The sequence below is a fragment of the Callorhinchus milii genome, unplaced genomic scaffold, assembly GCF_018977255.1.
Source record: "Callorhinchus milii isolate IMCB2004 unplaced genomic scaffold, IMCB_Cmil_1.0 Scaffold33, whole genome shotgun sequence".
NCBI lineage: Eukaryota > Metazoa > Chordata > Chondrichthyes > Chimaeriformes > Callorhinchidae > Callorhinchus > Callorhinchus milii.
The window spans coordinates 432,843-452,500 of NW_024704774.1; the positions used below are offsets into that span (position 1 = coordinate 432,843).

Sequence of the window (19,658 nt, forward strand, 5' to 3'; positions counted from 1 at the left end):
ATGTATTGTGTTATTTTACACATTGTTGAAAATCTCAGCCTGTTGATGTCTCGTAATTATCCACTGGTCTGTGAACTTAACTTGTGAATGGTTTGCCAGTGTGGACTCCCTTCACCATTGCAATGGGTGGGCCAGAAATCGATTGCACCACCCATAAGATTTACAGGTCATGAATTATACATTGAGTTCCAGTTTGTAGCATATTCTCTTTACTCAACAAAAAAAAGTTAAGACACTGTTCCATTAATCAGTATTCCCTTGTGGGAATTGCCCATTGTGCTAATTAACACATCTCAATCTTCACCCTGAGCTTGCTTTATATTTCAGTGTTCTAAATATCCAGATATACTGCAGGTCCTGAATTGCAAAGTCAATATAGATTTGGATCAGCAGGCACACTGTAAACAGAAACACAATACCCCAAAACTAAGACAAAGAGTTATAAGTATACTGTAGTTCATTCTCCTTCTAAGAACAATTCTTCCCCCGAAGTTTGCTGAAGTACATTGTTCTCCAGTCTGTATGTTCTGATGTCTCTGTGCTTTCCTGTAACTTTCTTCAGTGTGCAGCATGCAACAAATTAGAATCACCTTTAAAATGAGGAAATGTGCACTATAACCACACTTCCTTATTAACTTGTTGCCTTTTGAATGTTATACTTTGGCAGCTTTCTCACATCAAGCTCATCACTTAAATGGAATTCTGTTAATATTCATAATTGTCTTACATGACAAAACAAAAATTAAAATTGCACTTTTATTTGCCAGTGTTCTCAAAACATACTGGAAGCCTTTGTTAGGGAGCAAATTTGAATTTTACAAAGTATTTTTTACAGTGGAGACAAAGTTGTAGTTGGAGTCCTGTAGCTCAGTGGTTAGAGCACTCGCTTTGCAAGTGAGAGACCTGAGTTCAATTTCAGGCAGGGCAAAACCTTGGGCAAGTTTCCTTACTCCACACCCCTAATAATAATCCCTCCAAAACAAAACAATAATAAATTGGTCATTTTCAATCAATGACTGTTTGTGGGACACTGTTGTGCGCAATTGGCTGCGCGTTCGCCCACAAATATACAATCAATTCACTTTACAGTATATTCTGTGAAGTGCTTTGGGACGTCTAGAAGACGTGAAAAGCGCTATATCAAATGCAAGGATTATTATTATTATTATTGTTTGAAGTAGCTCGTAGCACTAAAGACTCAAATTAAAAGGCAGAAACCTTGATCTGTTGCTATTTGCAAGAACCCATCCATGACCTGGGCTGACCACCCTGCCCTGCTCACCAGTGAATGGGGTCATTGATTCCATTGTACCTAGTGCTGCCTCGGTTCCACCATTTCCTACTCTGTACAGCCCTTCCCAGCTCTGGGCACACACACAGCTACCCTCCCACCCCATCTGAATTCGCAACAACAAACTGGCTCTCCTTCGCTCCTCTCCTGTGTTAGTTTCTGGCCCAGGTTCCAAGTAGCCACTGCCATGTCAGAGTGTGGACAACCCTAGCCAAAATCCAGGCATTAGTGACTGGATTAGTGACCAGATTCTTGCCGGACACTCTGTACCCCCCATTCAACCCCCAAGCCTTTTCCTTCTCACCAAGTGTCTGAACATGCTTTCCAGCTTCCGATTGTAAACCTGTTCCTAACTTAGCAACAACAATCCTCACAGTTGGCTCCCAAACTCAGCTGGTGGCTAGACTCAGAGCCGGCGGTTGTAGGTTAGAAGATTCCCGGTGGCTCCGCTCAGCCCTTGATGGCTTTTTGTGGTGCATTAAATGCTGGGGTCTAGGAAGGGGGGTGATTAGGGAATACGTCAGGGCTCCCAGGAGCCTAATCGTTAGACCCTTTCCAAGCCAGCCAGCTATCCCAAAGGGCAGCATGGTGCAGCAAATGTAGGGACTGCAAACCTTTATGGGGAGTCCTGTAGTTTAGTGATGAGAGCGCTCGTCTTGCAATCGAGAGGACCCAGGTTTGATCCCCAGCAGGGCAAAATGTTTAACAAGTTTTCTTACTCTTACTCCATATACATGCCTCTCTTTGCCTAGCATTAAGTGGGAACCCAGTTGTTAGTCGATTGGTGGATCACTTTTACAGGGGTAATAATCCCTTAAAAAATGTTTAAATTGAATTGGTTACTCAATCCACGATTGTTTGTGGGACACTGCTGTGTGCAATTGGCTGCTGTGTTTTGCCCACAAAATACATAGTCAATTCACTTTACCGTGTATCCTGTGAAGTATTTTGAGACATCTTCAAGATGTGATAAGTGCTATATCAAATGCAATGATTATTATTATTATTATTATTAGCTTTACTGGCACTCAGACTATTTGTACAGGGCTAATATTTACAGGCTTTCCTCTGGAAACACTAATTGTCCAGCACCTTGGGACTTCCTCCCAATGTGAAAGGCGCGATACAAATGTAATTTTGTTGTTGTTGGAGCAAAAGCTACTTTCCATAAAGTTGCTATCAATTGAATAATTAACATGATAAGTAATAGGTATGGAAAAGAGACTGTGCTCCTATCCTTCACCCTTGTGTGTATACTGGTTTATTTTGGGTGGGTATCCCTTTCAGTTAAAAAATAATGTTTGACCATTCACATGTAGAATAACTGCTGCCATCCATATCTGGGCTTTTGGTCTGCCATCCAAAAGAATCCATCTATTGAAGGAAACATTTATGTTTCTTTTGTTTCTTTTGGAGTATTTTTTTGGCTGAATTGAGAAATCCCTCATCTTATCTCTTCCAGGACTCTGCTAAGAAAGCAGGAAATTTGGAACATAGGGCTATTCGAGAGAGATGGTGCCTTGCGTGGAGTATAGATACCAGTGGCATAGAGTAGTTCAGCTGAATGGCCTGTTTCCATGCTGTAATATGTAAATCTATGCAAAACACACCAAAGATCACAAGAAAAACAAGGATGACAAAGGCCCTTTACACCATTTGACTATCCTCTGGCGGTGAGATGGGGGAGGTTGAAGGAAAGGTGGTAAGGGGCTCACTTTGTTACTGAACTAATTCCAAAGTCATGTGTCTAACAATGGAATATTGGAATTCAGTTAACCCTCTGTAGCGGTCTCAGAAGTTTAGTTCCTGAACCAGGCACAACCAGGTCTGCAAAACTCCAGGGCACTGCAAATGACAGCACAGCCAGACTGGTTCAATGCAGGACTTGGAAGGTCAGACCAGTCACTGGGAGCAGGGAATCATCCCATTCAGCTCCTGTTAACCCTTCAAGCCAAAACCCTAATGGGTAGGGTAGTCCCAAGTAGACAAGCAGCGCAAAACTTACCAGGCAGTGTTCTCAATGGTAAGCTATGAAGATTTAACAGGTTAAAATTCAATGGTACTCGAATACATTATCTGAGGTCCTCCAGCCATGGCTCTTGCTAAAATGTGTGTTCCTTTGGCGAGAGTACGTAGTCCATTGTAATCAATGGACATTTCCATACATATGGAAAACTCTTAGTGGTTTGGTTTGGATATTGTTAAGCATGTCAATGCATGCATCAAACACCTGGCTGACCCCAAAAAACTCAACTTAATCTTATCCTTTCTGAAATCCATATTGAAATCTTTCAATTACAACATCAGGCTGTTTCTTAAATATATTCATTGTTCTGGCCTCAATCACCCTGTCTGGTAGCACATCCCATTTGTTCATTGACGTCTATGTAAATAAATACTTCCTGCCTTAATCTAGCCTTGCACAACCCTGAATTTTTGTCCTTTTTTTCTGATGCCTTGGAATATCTGAAGGTATTGTTCTAGGTTTACTTTCTTTAACCTATTAGTAATCAACTTCTAAACCTGTACATGAGTCACTGATTTGTGATACTGAAGAGTCCAGTCATTTTCATCTCTTATCCTACAATTCAGTGAATCAACTTGTTGTTCTCCTCTGCTTTACCTCTTGGGCTTGGGCAATGGTTGGTGTGCCCACCATGACCATAATAATAATAATAATAATCCTTGCATTTGATATAGCGCTTTTCACGTCGGGAGGACGTCCCAAAGCGCTTCACAGAACACACTGTAAAGTGAATTGACTGTATATTTGTGGGCGAACGCGGCAGCCAATTGAGCACAGCAATGTCCCACAAACAGTCGTAGATTAAAAATGACCAATTTTATTGTTGTTTTTGGTTTTGGAGGGATTATTATTAGGCGTGTGGAGTAAGGAAACTTGCCCAAGGTTTCGCCCTGTCTGGAATTGAACTCAGGTCTCTCGCTTGCAAAGCGAGTGCTCTAACCACTGAGCTACAGGACTCCACATAATGTTCCTATTCCTGATGCAGAACAATTGGGAATAGAAGGTTAGAATGTGTAAGTAATGCCAGAATTCTGGACTGCTTGAGATGACCAAAAAAAAACTAAAAACAGAGATTCATGGACCTGTTTTCTCCAGGAAAATTGCAGCCGCTTGAAAGCACAGAACAGTGGAAGCATGTTTACCGAACAAAGTTTTTCTTCAAAATCATCATGGGTCAAAGCCGTTGGAATTTTGGTAAAGTTTGTCCTTGGTTTGCAGCTGCTGTTTCTAACAACACATTGAACAGACTGGCGTATGTAACCAAAAAGGTATAAAGAATCAGAGATTTTTTGGGTTATATCGGAGAAGAGAGAATGGAGCAGCTAATCGCGACCAATCTCGAGGGAAGAGGCATGTACTCCAATCAACATGAATCGATGCATGTTAACAAGCCGATTTGTACATCAAAGCTACGAAATTGATCCGATCAACCGATTGCAGTGAACTTTACTAACCTATCGTAAGCATTAATTTGATTTGTTGAAACGTGTAACTTTGATATGCATTTCTTTACTAATCTTTTATTAAATTTTTCTACTTAAAAGGAAATTTGTGTCAGTTCATATTTCACCACAGGGTCACAAATTGAATTAACCCTTAAAATAGGCGCCCAAATGGGGACCCTGTCGTGGTGAAGTTGGACAAATAAAAATGTTAATATTGTTTAGAAATTGAATATTTGCTTACATTGACCAGTTACATTTAATGAGTTGATGGTTGGTATGTGAGCCAGTTACACTGAGATATGGCACCCATACTGATGTACAGCCAGCAGCTATTGTCCAAATGATTGATTATTCTTGGGAGCTTCCTGGGCTCATCCTCCTCCCTCATTAACTCTTTGATTGAAAAGAAAAGGAGGGTGAACTCGAACAAGGAGAAGAAAGAGTTAATTAAGAACTCTAAGGAAAAAGCTCCAGAGGCAGAAGTCCAAGGAAGGAAAATTCAGGCTGAGAGAGATTCAATTTCACCGAGATACCGTCAATTATTTTAGAAATACTATGGAAAAGGAGGAAAGGAGAAGAGACTGAATTTTGTCCCAAAAAGAAAGTTTAGAAGTTCCATCTGAATCAGGCAACTGATATTTTGAGGCAAGAGCAGGAATGGGATGACAAGATAAATGAATGGATGAGAATATGGAACAACTTAAATAACAAAACTGGGATTTAAAAGCCGCAATAAGAGTGCAAGCAGCCCTGGCAAAATAAGCCACAAAAGGGGACCCTGTGTCACATAGTGCCTGGCGAAGAGAAATGGAAAAGCATAAAGCACAATTATCAATAAAGAAAGGTATTATTTTTTCTATGGTAGACAAACGGAATGAGGATGATCCAGTGGATTGGGAGTAATTGAATGATGAAGCCTATCACTATTAGAATGAGGATGACTATCCCACGGGTGGAAATAAAAAAGAAAACAGTCAGGATAATCGGTCCTTTCCAATGTGCCGTACAATACAAAGGTGGAATTTGACAATGGAAGAGAGGTAGAAAAGACTTAGGTACAAATATCTTATGATGGAATACAATTACAGGTAATGGCCAGTTCATTGCCGAAATCTGATGGCAAGCAAGACATTTCCAAACATTTTAATGAGGTTTCGCGGTTAGCCATACTAAATAACTGATGAGGGAGAACAGAGGTGGTTACTAATAATGACACACGCAACTCAAGTTTTTAATGTATATTAATCCCGCAAATGAAATATGGAGAAGGAACATTGAAAGGGTTGCGCGCAGAACCATTACGAATGCTGTGGGATATGATAGAGGAGATCCTAATGCAATATTAGAAAAATAGACAGACAGCCACCAAACACACAATTTGTTACATAGACAGATTGTGGGAGCATTTGATCACCTATCACACCTATGGGCCAGAATTAAATAAACAATACCTAACAGGAATTTGGAACAGAGATGGCGCAGATGCATTATTTATCTTACCCTTCCCCCTTATAAAGCAAGTTTTGAGGAAACTTGGGACCGAGAGAATAATGACCATGATGAGAACTGGATAAAAAGAAGAATGATAATGAAATGGGAAGCCAGACAGGGAGACAGTGAGAAACCAAATGGCCATAAGATAGCCACTGCCGTGGAGAATAATAAAAAGTATGGAAGAATGAAGGTCCTGCGAAGAGAGTGAAAGAAAATATGCAGAAAAAAATCTGATAATAACAGGGGAGAAAGTAATGAACAGAAATCCAATAAAAACCCACCATTACAATACCGATGTGGGGAAACTGGACAAATTAGTCCCAACTGTTGGACTGAGATAAATTGTTATAAATGCAGAGACAGGACACTTATTGAATGACTGTAAAAGTGACAATAAGAAGGATACTAAACAATCAAATTTGGAAGAAAAATGAGAATAAAAGGTTGGTACTAAATTTGCAAAACAGTGAACCAATTGATTGAAACAAAAACAGAAGTTGCTGGGAACACTCAGCAGGTCAGGCAGCATCTATAGAGGAAAGTGAGTCAAAGTTTCGGGTCCACGACCCTTCGTCAGAACTGGGGCACGTTGGGAGGGAGAGGCTTTTAAGGGCTAACAGAGAGCGGGGAGATAAGGCAAGAAAGACAAAGGAGAAAAAGGGGTAGAGTACGGGGGATGATGGGTAAAAGAGGTGTTAATAATGCTAATAATACCAGGGGAAAAGGTAAAGGAATTAACTGAAATCTAATAAAAAAAAACACCAATGTGTTACCGATTGATTTTAAGACTTTTTGGGGTTTTGGGGGAATTTAGATTTTAATACAATTGTTTCAGAAATGTTTAACCATGTTATGCAATAATAGATGATGGAAAATCCAATGAAGAACAGACGATAGAAACCCAAACCTACATTGATAAAGAATGAAAAGAAATGGTAACAAGATTAAAAGTAAAACCGAGAACGTTTTTGAAAAAATTGTAGAATACAGGCAGCAGTCAGGGAGCATCCTAATTTTCTTTACAGCACCTGGCTGTGGATCAGTTTTTATTCACACAAAGACACGCAAACTCAGCGACAAAAAATATATGAATTGGAAATTTGCTCCCACAATTGCATAAAAACCATGAACTTATGGTAGGATCCAAGGGCACCCCTTGCAGATATCATACCCAAAATTACGCTATTCTGGAAAACATCCTAGAATAAAAAAAGCCCGAGAACAGGTAATGGCAGTTAGCCAGCCAAAGGGTAAGGACAAATTTGAAATTAATCCAAACAAACTGATCCCCCAAATCCATATTATATTCACAATGGCTAAACAAGGGCTATAATAAACCTCCTCCATTTGATCTGGTAACAAGGGGAGAGGCCGAGGCTTTCAGAATGATCAAAATGGGTTATTTTGCTAACAATCCCTAGAAGCTGAATCGAGATGCACCTCATGGACAGTATAGAGGTCGTCACGGTAATTGGCAAGGATACCATAATAGACTCACATATGAAGAACTGTTAAAGGAATACAGACTCCAAAATACAGCTGGTAACTAAAGCACCGGACGGCCACCAAGGCCTCCCTGGATCACAATGAGATTCTCTGGCCTTTGTGAGGTATGTTGTAGCCCTTTGGATGGATATTTGGGGAAGGCCAACAGTCACAGCATGAGATTGAGGTTAGTCCGCATATTATTGGTCAACTCAGATGCCTCCCTAACTGTTCTCTAAAAGGAGCAACCCGAACAGTCACAATATTCCTCAGCTACAGTTTTTCCCTCCAGGAAGTTGTGACTGAACAGCCCATGAGAATACCTGAGCACGTATGGTAGATAAGGTCTTATAAAAGAAATGTTTGCAGTTACAAGATGCCCAATACTGTTAGTGTATGTGTTTTATGTCTCAGTTTTATGTATTTTGACTTTGTTTTATGTAATTTATGTGTCAAAAAGACCATGATAGGTCTGACTTTGCTCTGGACGCAAAGTATAAGCCAGATCTACCACGTTAAAGACAATAATACAAAAAAAAAAAAAAAAAAAAAGTGCATAAAAAATAATATAGATAATTCAATAACAAGGTGGTCAGAAACATGACACCATAATAAAAAGAAAGGATACTAAAGATATCACTGACATACATGAGAATACCTGACAATAAATCAGGTTCACAGCAAGGTATCCTAAACAGATAAGAAATGAAGGATGTTCACAGTTTTACAATGAGACAAGTTTTAGCTGATGGTTGGGAAATATTTGGTTTGTTCAGAGCAGGTAAGTCTACAAATGTTAGTGTCAAATATCCTAATACTATAATAATAATAATAATCCTTGCATTTGATATAGCGCTTTTCACGTCGGGAGGACGTCCCAAAGCGCTTCACAGAATAGACTGTAAAGTGAATTGACTGTATATTTGTGGGTGAACGCGGCAGCCAATTGCGTACAGCAATGTCCCACAAACAGTCGTAGATTGAAAATGACCAATTTATTATTGTTTTGTTTTGGAGGGATTATTATTAGGCGTGTGGATTAAGGAAACTTGCCCAAGGTTTCGCCCTGCCTGGAATTGAACTCAGGTCTCTCGCTTGCAAAGCGAGTGCTCTAACCACTGAGCTACAGGAATAATAACATAATAAGGGAACACCCATATTAAATTAATATTTAATTTTCTGTGGTAGTACAATTTATATATAAACTTGCTAATCTTTTATTAAAATTTAACCAAGATATTATAATTAATAATGATTTTCCTTAGCTGTCGGATCATGCGTTGGGTTAAAAGAAAATTCAATAAATCTGATGTTAAACTATGATACTTATTCAAATGCTAAAATGAATTGAAAAGATTAATGTGCTGGCTGAGGAAAAAGGGAGTCGTGAAGATTCTGATAGTGATAGTGGGCCTATGGTGTTAGCTTGACCCACTATGGGAGGGACCGTAAGCAATCCCCCAAATTCTGGATTGCTTGAGTTGACCAAAGAAAAATCGCAGAAATTCATGGATCTGTTTTCTTCAGGAAAATTGCAGCTGCTTGAAAGATAAGGACAGTGGAAGCATGTTTACAGAACAAAGTTTTTCTCAAAAATCATCATGCGACAAAGACCTGTTTTGAAACAAGCTGTGAAATTTTGATAAAGTTTGTCCTTGGTTTGCAGCTGCTGTTTCTAGCAATACATTGAACAGACTGGCGTATGTGACCAAAAAGGTATAAAGAATCAGAGATGTTTTGGGTTATATCGGAGAAGAGAGAATGGAGCAGCTAATCACGACCAATCTCGAAGGAAGAGGCATGTACTACAAACAACATGGATCGATGCATGTTTACAACCACAAATATACGGTCAATTCACTTTACAGTATATTCTGTGAAGCGCTTTGAGATGCTTAGAAGACGTGAAAAGCACTATATCAAATGCAAGGATTATTATTATTATTATATAAGCCAATTCCTACATCAAAGCTACTATATTGATCTGATGAACACATTGCAATGAACTTTACTAACCTGTTGTAAGCATTAATTTGATGTAGCGTATAACTTTGATTATGCATTTCTTTACTAATTAATTTAATTAAATTTTACTACTTAAAAGGAAATTTGTGTCAGTTCATACTTCACCACAGGGTCACAAATGTAATTAACCCTTATAAATGGCAATTCCTTTGGGACATCCTCCCGACATGAAAGGCGCTATGTAATTTTGTTGTTGTAGTAGAGGTGTAACAAATAGACTGATATTTTAATGAACAGAGTGAGATAGACCCCACTGTCAGCCCCTCTGTCCAATTAGCTCGGTGAGTCTGTCTGTTGAGTTGCTAACCTATACAGATTGCAAAGGTCTCAGGTTCAGTCTCTGGTCTGTGTTAAATTAGCTTATCTCAGCTGGGCTGACAATGCACTAAAGATTGCAATGCCATGGACTAGGAAGACAAGAAAAAAAGCTTCTCACTGCAATCCAGAAACCCGTCTAGAATGTATATCTGTGGGCCTTTAGATGCAGGATCGGACTTGATTTCACCTTCCCTGGACTCAATTAGCATGCCAACACTGAATGTCAAATAATACTGGCTACTTGGACAAAGTAGTGGAAGTTAAAAAAAGTTTTGTTTTCTAAAATGAATGAATTGTATTTTAAATGTATTCATAGTTTACTTTTAAAAATACAGGTATGCCATGTTTCACGTTTCCATTTATTCAAATAAGATAACCCATGCTGCTTTCAAAAAATTGAGAGTGGGTATTGATGAAATTAGTTCTAAAGTAAGGATTCCATACAGTTGCTGACAATACTCAAACATCCACTGTACACTACCCCAAAAGCTCTAGTTGGTAAAGGCTCAACCCAAAGCCAGACTGAATCAAACAGAACAACCACCACAACAATAACATTTATATAGCACCATTCACGCAGGCAGCGTCTTGGAGCTGAACTGGGGGAGGGAAGAGATGACAAGATAATTCCCTTCATGCATTGGCACCTCCCCGCCTTTCTGAGCTGCTTTCTCCCCACTCCACCACCCGCTGCCTACGCTCAGTTGCCTCTGGTCTCCTGCTTGTCCCTCGCTCCCGCCAATCCATTGCCCAGTCAAAATGGAAGGTTTTCAGTCATGATCTAAAAGAGGGGAATAAGGGCGCAAGCTGGAGGGAGTTCCAAAGCTTTGGAGAATAGTGGTTGAAAGCGCAGTCGTTGATGGATTAGCGGGGGCGAAGGACAAGCAGGAGACCAGAGCCAACTGAGCAGACGCAGCGGGTGGTGGAGTGGGGAGAAAGCAGCTCAGAAAGGCAGGGAGGTGCCAATGCATGAAGGGACTTGTAGACGAGTGAGAGTATCTTGAAATCAATCATTTTTGAGATAGGGAACTGGTGTGAAGGGTGTATGGAGTTAAGTTCCAGGTTTAATTTGCTCTGTGTTGAGCTATGTGATCTCAGCTAGGGCAAGACTAATTAGTCTTGGGCCAAAAACAATCTATTAAAGAACTACAAAGTCTTGGGTGGATCTCAGAAGGTAGAACCTATTGCGAATGTTAAAATTGCCACAGTTTTCCCAAAAGATAATAATTCTTGCAATTGATATAGCACCTTATACTGTTGTATTTTATTGATTTTGTTCTCTGTGGACTCATTTAGCGCATGACTGAACATTTTCTTTCTCCACTCAGTGACATCTTCAAGCATTTGCGGTTTGGAGAAGATTGGGTGAAATGCACAGTAAAGCTGTTTCCACAATACAATTTGTCTGAAAACCATATGCCAAATACCAGCTTTTGAATGAATGACATCTCCATTTTCTTACTAACCACCCCCACATCCTGTTTAAGTGCATTTGCCAAATAAGTGCTGATAGGTGTTGAAGTCTTGTCACTTTTTTTTAAAACTTTGCACTCTCGTGTCAACAGGCTTTCATGCCAGCACCGACTCTGACTCATTTCACTCAGCTACCATCAAAGAAAATATTTGTTTTAATCTGTCTGTCCACACTGTTAATACCAGTTCCCTGAAAGAGCACATTACAATTCTCAAAACACTGGCTCAGTTGGTAGCACTCTCGCCTCCGAGTCAGAAGTTTGTGAGTTCAAGCCCACGTTGGGAATTTGAACTCACAGTCTTGGTTGACACTCTAATGCGTTGCTGGGGGAGTGCTGCATTTTTGGGTCATCTGTGAGCCATTTCAACTGTCATGAAGGCCAGTTGACGAGAGTACAATGTAAAAAAATTAGACATATAACTAAGGTCCTGTCTCCCTGTTCAGGTGATTGTTAAATATCCTATGGATTTACTCAAAAAGATAATGGAATTTCTCCCGGTGTCTGGGTGTGCTCTACTTCATATTCGACTGTTTTTAAGTCCATTTTACTCCCATCAAGGATGAAGTGCATTCACACTGTAACCAATATTTTCACATTGTACATATGATAATTCAATCATGATTGCTTTTTGCTGAGCTATCTGATTTTGACTGGGGATGTATGCTATGTGTCAGGTCAGATGTGGCATCATTAGATACATAGTAAAACCCCCTTTGCATGAGGCCAACAGAATACTTTAACAGGGACCAACATTGTATCTTATTTATAATAATCATCGTTGCAATTTTATACAGAGCCTTTCACATTGGGAGGACATCTCAAAGCGCTTCACAAGATTTACTTTAAAGGACAGTAATATTTTGTGGATGAATGCAGCAACCAATGTGGCATTGTGATGGGATGATCTACTGTGTATTTTGACTTCAAATTATTTTACTGTCAGATTTACTGTTTTACTACAAAAGGAAAACATGGTATTGATTAGTGCTTGTTCCTGGCAAGGCAGCTTCTGCATTTGAAAAAATGTTAAACAACCATTATTTTTCTGCCATGCTCCACAGGGTGAGAATTAAGTACAGCATGCACCATATTTCAGGCCTTTCCAGCAAACAAGCCCAACCTTTGTTGCCCTGTTTCTGCTTTTTCTACAATTACATACATTTAAAACATGTTCCTCTTCATTAGAATTTTCAATAGAGGTAAGTCTGGCTTTGCTTCCTTTGCTAAAGCCTGCATTATGCAATAAAGTCGAAAAGAGAGTTTCTACCTGAACAGCAGATGGGACCTCGGTTTAACATCTCACCTGAAGGACGGCACCTCCGACAATGAATCACTACCCTACCAGCGCCTTGGGACGTCCTCCTAACGTGAAAGGTGCTATACAAATGTAATTTGTTGTTATTTATTGGAAGGGATTATTACCCCTGGAAAAGCCATTCACCAATCGACTAACAACCAGGTTCCTACTTACTGCTAGGTAAACAGAGGTGTGTGGAATTAGGGAATTTGCCTAAGATTTTGCTAGGAATCGAACCCGAGTTTTCTTGATTGTGAGGCAAGTGTTCTAACCAATACTCTATGGGACTCCACTGCCAGTTTGCAACAGTTGTGTCGATTGTGATTTTTGCTGATAATTCTTAAAGAAAAAAAATATTTTAACTTTTAAGTTAGTTTAAAGGTTTTCTTTAACATTCATAAAGAAACTACCAGCACATCAAAAGCACATCAAAATCCTATAATGTAACTATCACATATTGTAACCTTACTCTACATTATAGGTAACTTATCTTACACAATTTCACATTCAATCCTATTCTTTATTGGATCGGTTTGAACCCACGTTTGATTGAATTTTATGGGGAGTTTGCAAAGTTTTACCATGAAATTTCAGCTTGAAGTATTCAAACTACGTTTGTTTAAAAAAAGCTATATTATTCCTTCAAAATGAATGTTAACGTGTTCTATCTAAACAAACGTGGATCCAACAGTGAATAGTGGTAATTTCACTCCTTCTGCACTGCTTACCATCTATGATTTGGATGAAACTTTAAAAAACAGGCAGATGGGACGTCGATGTAAAGACACATCTAAGATCCCATCAAAATACAATATTTGGAAACAAAAGGGTATATCGCCTGGCAATCCTCCATTTTAATTATTATTCATCCTTGTCCCATTTCTGGAATCATCTGGCATCATTCTGGCAAGCTTCCGCTGCTTGTCCAGCTAGGACCAACCTATCCGTTAAGGCTTTGACCACAGGGTTAAAGGAGCTGAGTGGAAAGAATCCCTGTCTCCAGTGACTATTCTGCTCTTCCAAGTCCAGTTGAGTCTGGAAGATCTGTCATCAGCAGTGCCCTAGAGCATCCTGCAGACTTGAAAGAAGTTATACCAAAGGTAAGGATCATTATGATTTTGTGAAAACAGTTCTTCGAATTGCTTATCTCACTTTAGATGAGTTCATTTTAAACCTATGGCCTCTAGTTTTGCTCACACAATCTAAGGCAAATAGCCTCTTTCCATTTAAATCACCTACGCCTCTCATTCTTTAAAGAGCTGGGATTATGACTAATGGAAAAGTTCAGCTCTGTGAGGGTCTTCTCATAACATAGAGCTTGAAGTTCCAGAATCACCATAATTTTTCTTCTCTGAAGTCCATCCAACACTTGAAGTTAGGGTTCCACAAAAAACAGCACACAATTCCTAAAGTGGTCACATCAATAATCTATACAAGATGCAAACTGTTACTGTATTTGCCTACTTTGTTAATAGCAACTTCCCATTGAGTGGAATCCTTCAGTGAATGATCAATAACATTTGATCAATTACCTTTCCTCTCATTCACCAGTAGCTCACCTGGTTCGAGTTCTACTTAACCAATTGCCATCACTTTGTCTCTGTTTTTCCTTCTGCCTATCACCTGCAGCGTAACCCAAGGCTCTATCCTTGGCCCCTTCTTTTCCCCTTTTACATGCTCCGTCACAATAGTAATAATCTGCGACATGGGGCAAACATCCACATGTATGCAGATGACACTCCAATCTTTATCCAGCTGCAACTCCAAGTCCATTGATTTTATTCCAACGCCCTTCTCACCGGTCTCCCCAGCTATGCCATTCATAAAATCCAATTAATACAAAACTCCATTGCCGTTATCCTCACCTGAACTAAACTCTGTACTCCTGTCTCCCCATTCCTTGCCAGGGTCCATTGGGTCCCTATCACAGAATGAATTGATTTCAAGATCCTCTTATGTGTATACACATCACTTCCTCCCTAACCCTCCGACCTGCTTTCAGGGCACTCTACTAACCACTGCCTGTGCTCAGGTGGCTCCAGCCTCATACACTTCGCTTGTCCCCTCCACCATCAGCAGCCATGCTTTCAGCCATTACGCCCTGAAACTATGGAACACTCTCCCTCTACCCCTCCACCTTGTCCCTTTGTTCCCTATCTTCAGATCACACCTGAAGACCTTCCTCTTCGACCATGCCTATGGTCATTCCCTACTCAGCTTGAAGCTCCACCAATGTTAAATACTCTGAGACACTACCCCACGTGAGGTACACTATATAAATGCACATTGTTGTTGTTGATGTTGAGCCAGGTAGGTCTAAAGTACATCAAGGAACTTCTAATAACAGAGGTCCAGCCTGACTCAACCTCAGGACTTGGAGCGGCATTTAGGTCACTAGGGGCAGGGATTCTTCCCACTGAGCTCTGAAGCTCTTTGACACATCCTCTCGACTTGAAAGACACTATATAAATGTGAATTGTATTATATTGTTGAACTTGTAAGCCAAAGGCCTAAAAGATAGGATGATTCGAGCTGGATAGGCAGCAGGACGCTTGCCAGTTCTATGTGTTTTTAGCTGTTTAAACACTGCCTTGGGGTCCTCAAGCCTTGGCTCTTTCCAACATATACAGTACCTAATACTTTCAGGAATTATGTAAGCATAGTGCATGTCTCCAGGGACATATCGCACATTTTATTCCAGACGCTGGAAAAATTTCACATGTATTTTGCATGCATATCATAGAATTATATAGCATAGAAGGAGGCCATTTGGCCCATCATGTCTGTGCCAGCTTTTTGAAAATAACCATCCAAATCAATCCCACTCCCCTGCTCTATCCCCATAGCCCTCCCTCCACTCCTTATTCAAGCCCATGTTGAGCTCTCAGTCAAGTTTTGTTAATTTTAAGCAACTCTTGTGAGTAATAGCTTTCTACATATATCAAAAAAATGGCCCGCCTGGGAACTATGAAAAGAGCATTTGGAAGTAATAAAGAGAGAGCCATGCAATCATCTCCTTAATAGCATTATTAAAAAAATCAAATTCTAGTGGGACCACAAGATGTACACATGAAGAATACCAATGTCAGAATTGTGTTATTTTTCCAGCATATAGAATGGATTATAGAGCAGAGAGTGTAAACTAGGCTTCCTAATCCATATCTCTATACTGCTTCACTTTCCTAGCACAATACTAATTTAATATTAAAGATAGGCTATTGATAGTAGTTCTTTCGGTAAAATGTTGCACAGGACATGCGTCCGGTAAGATTAACACACAGATTTAATATAGTTACTCGATAAAAGGGAATACTTTGCTCTCTTGTCACTTGTCCCAAAAAATTGATGCAATTGAAAACAAGATTTGTTTTGGGTGTTAAATCTTTTTAATACCACACTCTTTTTATTGTTGCTGCATTGAAATTTAACACAAGCTGTTTGTGTCATGTTTGCCCAAGTATACTCTGGAATATTTTCAGGGCAATGGTTTTATTTACAGTCGAAGTACAGACCCAATGCTTAAACTGTATTTCAATTATTTCATTCACATGTGTGTGCCCTTTTGGGTGTTAAATTACATTAAAAGATGATTTAAGACACAAAACGTATCTTGCTTTCAATTACATAATGTTTTGGGACAACAGTAACAACATTCTAGGGAGCAAAATATTCCCTTTATCGAATAACCATATTAAATGTGTGTGTGTTAATCTTACCAGCATTTCCCACCATAAAAAGTATGGAAATATTTATCTATCCAACTAATGATACTCCAGATACCCTGACAATTCTTTCTATTCAATTGCTCTACCAATCTACCAAGGCAGATATTTGAATATTATTGTTAGATGATAAGGGTGATACAGTTTGAGAATTTGCTGCTTTGTTTATCTGAAATTCTAACTATGCAAGTGGCCATTCTTGGGTAGTTTCACCCACAAAATATATAGTCAATTCACTTTACAGTATATTCTGTGAAATGCTTTGAGACTTCTCCTACAGTCATAAAACTCCTTTCGCTAGAACAACTGGCCACAACACTAGCATACACCAATAACTGAAGCTCAACTCCAAATCATGCCATTGAAAAACTGCAACATCTGTCTTCTGAAACTGGTACAGCAAGTGAGCGATTTGTGTAGGAAGGAGGCAATGGATTTTCCCCTTACGCAATATTATTACACTTCACAAAGCCTAATAAATACACCTGTCATTCAGCACCTGCAATTATTATTATACATGCATAACAAATACATGTGCCACACTCCTGAAATTTGAATCCTGCAATTATACTAAACATGAAACTCTACTGCGTCATCAGTTGAATTGCAGAGTCCCCAACCCTTCTTCTCCTCCTCTGCAATAAATTAATTTCAGTTTTACCCAAAGGGAAACAAATATTTTACTTTTAAGAACAATCAGACACGCCTAACATTTTGGGCTTATAAATCCTTGTCAATTGAACTACTGAGAAATAGCTGTTGGGAAAAGAATTATATGACTGGAGGAATAGACATATTAGTTATTCATATTCGACAGTATAATTATTATAATAATTGGAGTCGTGTGGAGTCCTGTAGCTCAGTGGTTAGAGCACTCGCTTTGCAAGTGAGAGACCTGAGTTCAATTCCAGGCAGAGGGCGAAACCTTGGGCAAGTTTCCTTACTCCACACAGAGCCTAATAATAATCCCTCCAAAAACAAAAACAATAATAAATTGGTCATTTTCAATCTACGACTGTTTGTGGGACATTGCTGTGCGCAATTGTCTGCCGCATTCGCCCACAAATATACAGTCAATTCACTTTACAGTGTGTTCTGTGAAGCGCTTTGGGACGTCCTCCCGACGTGAAAAGCGCTATATCAAATGCAAGGATTATTATTATTATAATAATAATAATAATCCTTGCATTTAATATAGTGCCTTAACACAACTTCAAGAATTCTCAAAGTGCTTCACAAAATATACTGTAAAGAGAATTGATTGTATAATTTGTAGGCGATAATACGTTAATCTCAAAATTAGTATCTGATCCGCTCTTTTAGAATCTACAAAATCAGATCAGTTATTAATTTTGAAATGAACGTGTCCTAATAATCGCAATCTTGGTAGTCCATTCTCTGGATTATTACATACACTAACAGCACATTTAAATGCGATAATTTACCCGTGCCCAATACATGCTGAGAATGGTCTGTATAGTTATCAACCTGTTACATCTTGACGGACTGACTGGATTATTTCTGTGAAGTGCTTAGAAACACCGTACATCAAACGTAGTCATAATCTTGTTTCGACCTGACAAGGCGCTGCAGCATATCAATCGCAAGGACCGTATCGCTGTGTTTATTAACCTCAGAGGGCATTTCAATTAATTCACCATCAATATGGTATTAAAAAGCTCCGCCATCTACATATATTTAAAAAAAAACCACAGCTAAATCACTATGATTCGCCCAGTACCACCGCCCACTGCCCACCGCCCACTGCCCACCGCCCACCGCCTACCCCACCGCCCACCGCCCACTGCCCACCGCCCACTGCCCACCGCCCAGCACCCAGCGCCCACCGCCCAGCGCCCAGCGCCCAGCGCCCAGCGCCCACTGCCCACCGCCCAGCGCCCACTGCCCACCACCCAGTGCCCACCGCCCACTGCCCACCGCCCACCGTCCACCGTCCACCACCCACTGCCCACCGCCCACCGCCCAGCGCCCACCGCCCAGCGCCCACCGCCCACCGCCCACCACCCACTGCCCACCACCCACTGCCCACTGCCCACCGCCCACCACCCACCGCCCAGCGCCCACTGCCCACCGCCCAGTGCAGCCTCTGCACTGTGACAGTCCTGAGAGCCTCGGGCTCGGGGGGGGGCGGTGGTCCCTCTGGTTACTAAAGCCCGGAGCCGAGGGGCAATTGGTCCGCAAAACATACACACAGTCACTTCACTTTTACAGTCTATTCTGTGATAGATAAGACTCGGTATCAGATTACGAGGAGTATTACTACGGCGATGATGATTCCCAGCGATGAGTAACACATATATATATATAACAACAAGGACCGGGCCGGGCCGGGCCGGGCGTGTGCGGTATTGCCCACCTGGTCGGGAGAGGTGTGGAGGGCATCGGCTCCTCCAGCGGTCTATCGGTTGACTTTTTCCTGTGGCGAAAGGATGCCCAACTTTTCCTGTGGCCGGTGCCGGCGCTCCGGGCGGGAGAGGCGGCGCGGCGCGGGGGTCCCGGCGGGTGGTCGCCCCCTGACGTGCTGCGGTGAAACACTTTGCTGATTCTCTTCTTGAACGCCGTCGGCTTCTCGGACGGCAGAGATTTGGCCGTGAAGCCGTCCATCCTCTACCGGAGGCAGCGGGACAGGGCGGTGAGCGATCCCTCTCTCCCTCTCCCTCTCCCTCTCTCCTCAGCGCCGCGCCACTCAGCAGGAAACAGCCACGTACAGCACAGCACAGCACAGGTACAGCACAGCACAGCACAGGTACAGGACAGCACAGCACAGGTACAGCACAGCACAGCACAGGTACAGTACAGCACAGCACAGCACAGGTACAGTACAGGTACAGCACAGCACAGGACAGCACAGCACAGGTATAGCACAGCACAGGTACGGTACAGCACAGCACAGGTATAGCACAGCACAGGTACAGCACAGCACAGCACAGGTACAGCACAGGACACGTACAGCACAGCACAGGTACAGCACAGCACAGGTACAGCACAGCACAGGTACAGCACAGGTACAGCACAGCACAGCACAGGTACAGCACAGGTACAGCACAGCACAGGTACAG

At 41.0% G+C, this 19,658-nt stretch overlaps 1 protein-coding gene across 1 annotated transcript in view; it reads right to left on the reverse strand.

The window, feature by feature from the left end:
- The window catches only part of LOC121851361 (probable serine/threonine-protein kinase nek3), an 85,458-nt gene extending 66,465 nt beyond the window's left edge, over positions 1-18,993 (reverse strand). The window contains exon 1 of the mRNA XM_042345193.1: positions 18,956-18,993. Within this exon, the coding sequence (XP_042201127.1) occupies positions 18,956-18,981 (26 nt within the window). The 5' untranslated portion in view covers positions 18,982-18,993. The remainder of the gene's footprint in view (positions 1-18,955) is intronic.
- Positions 18,994-19,658: the final 665 nt, after the last annotated feature.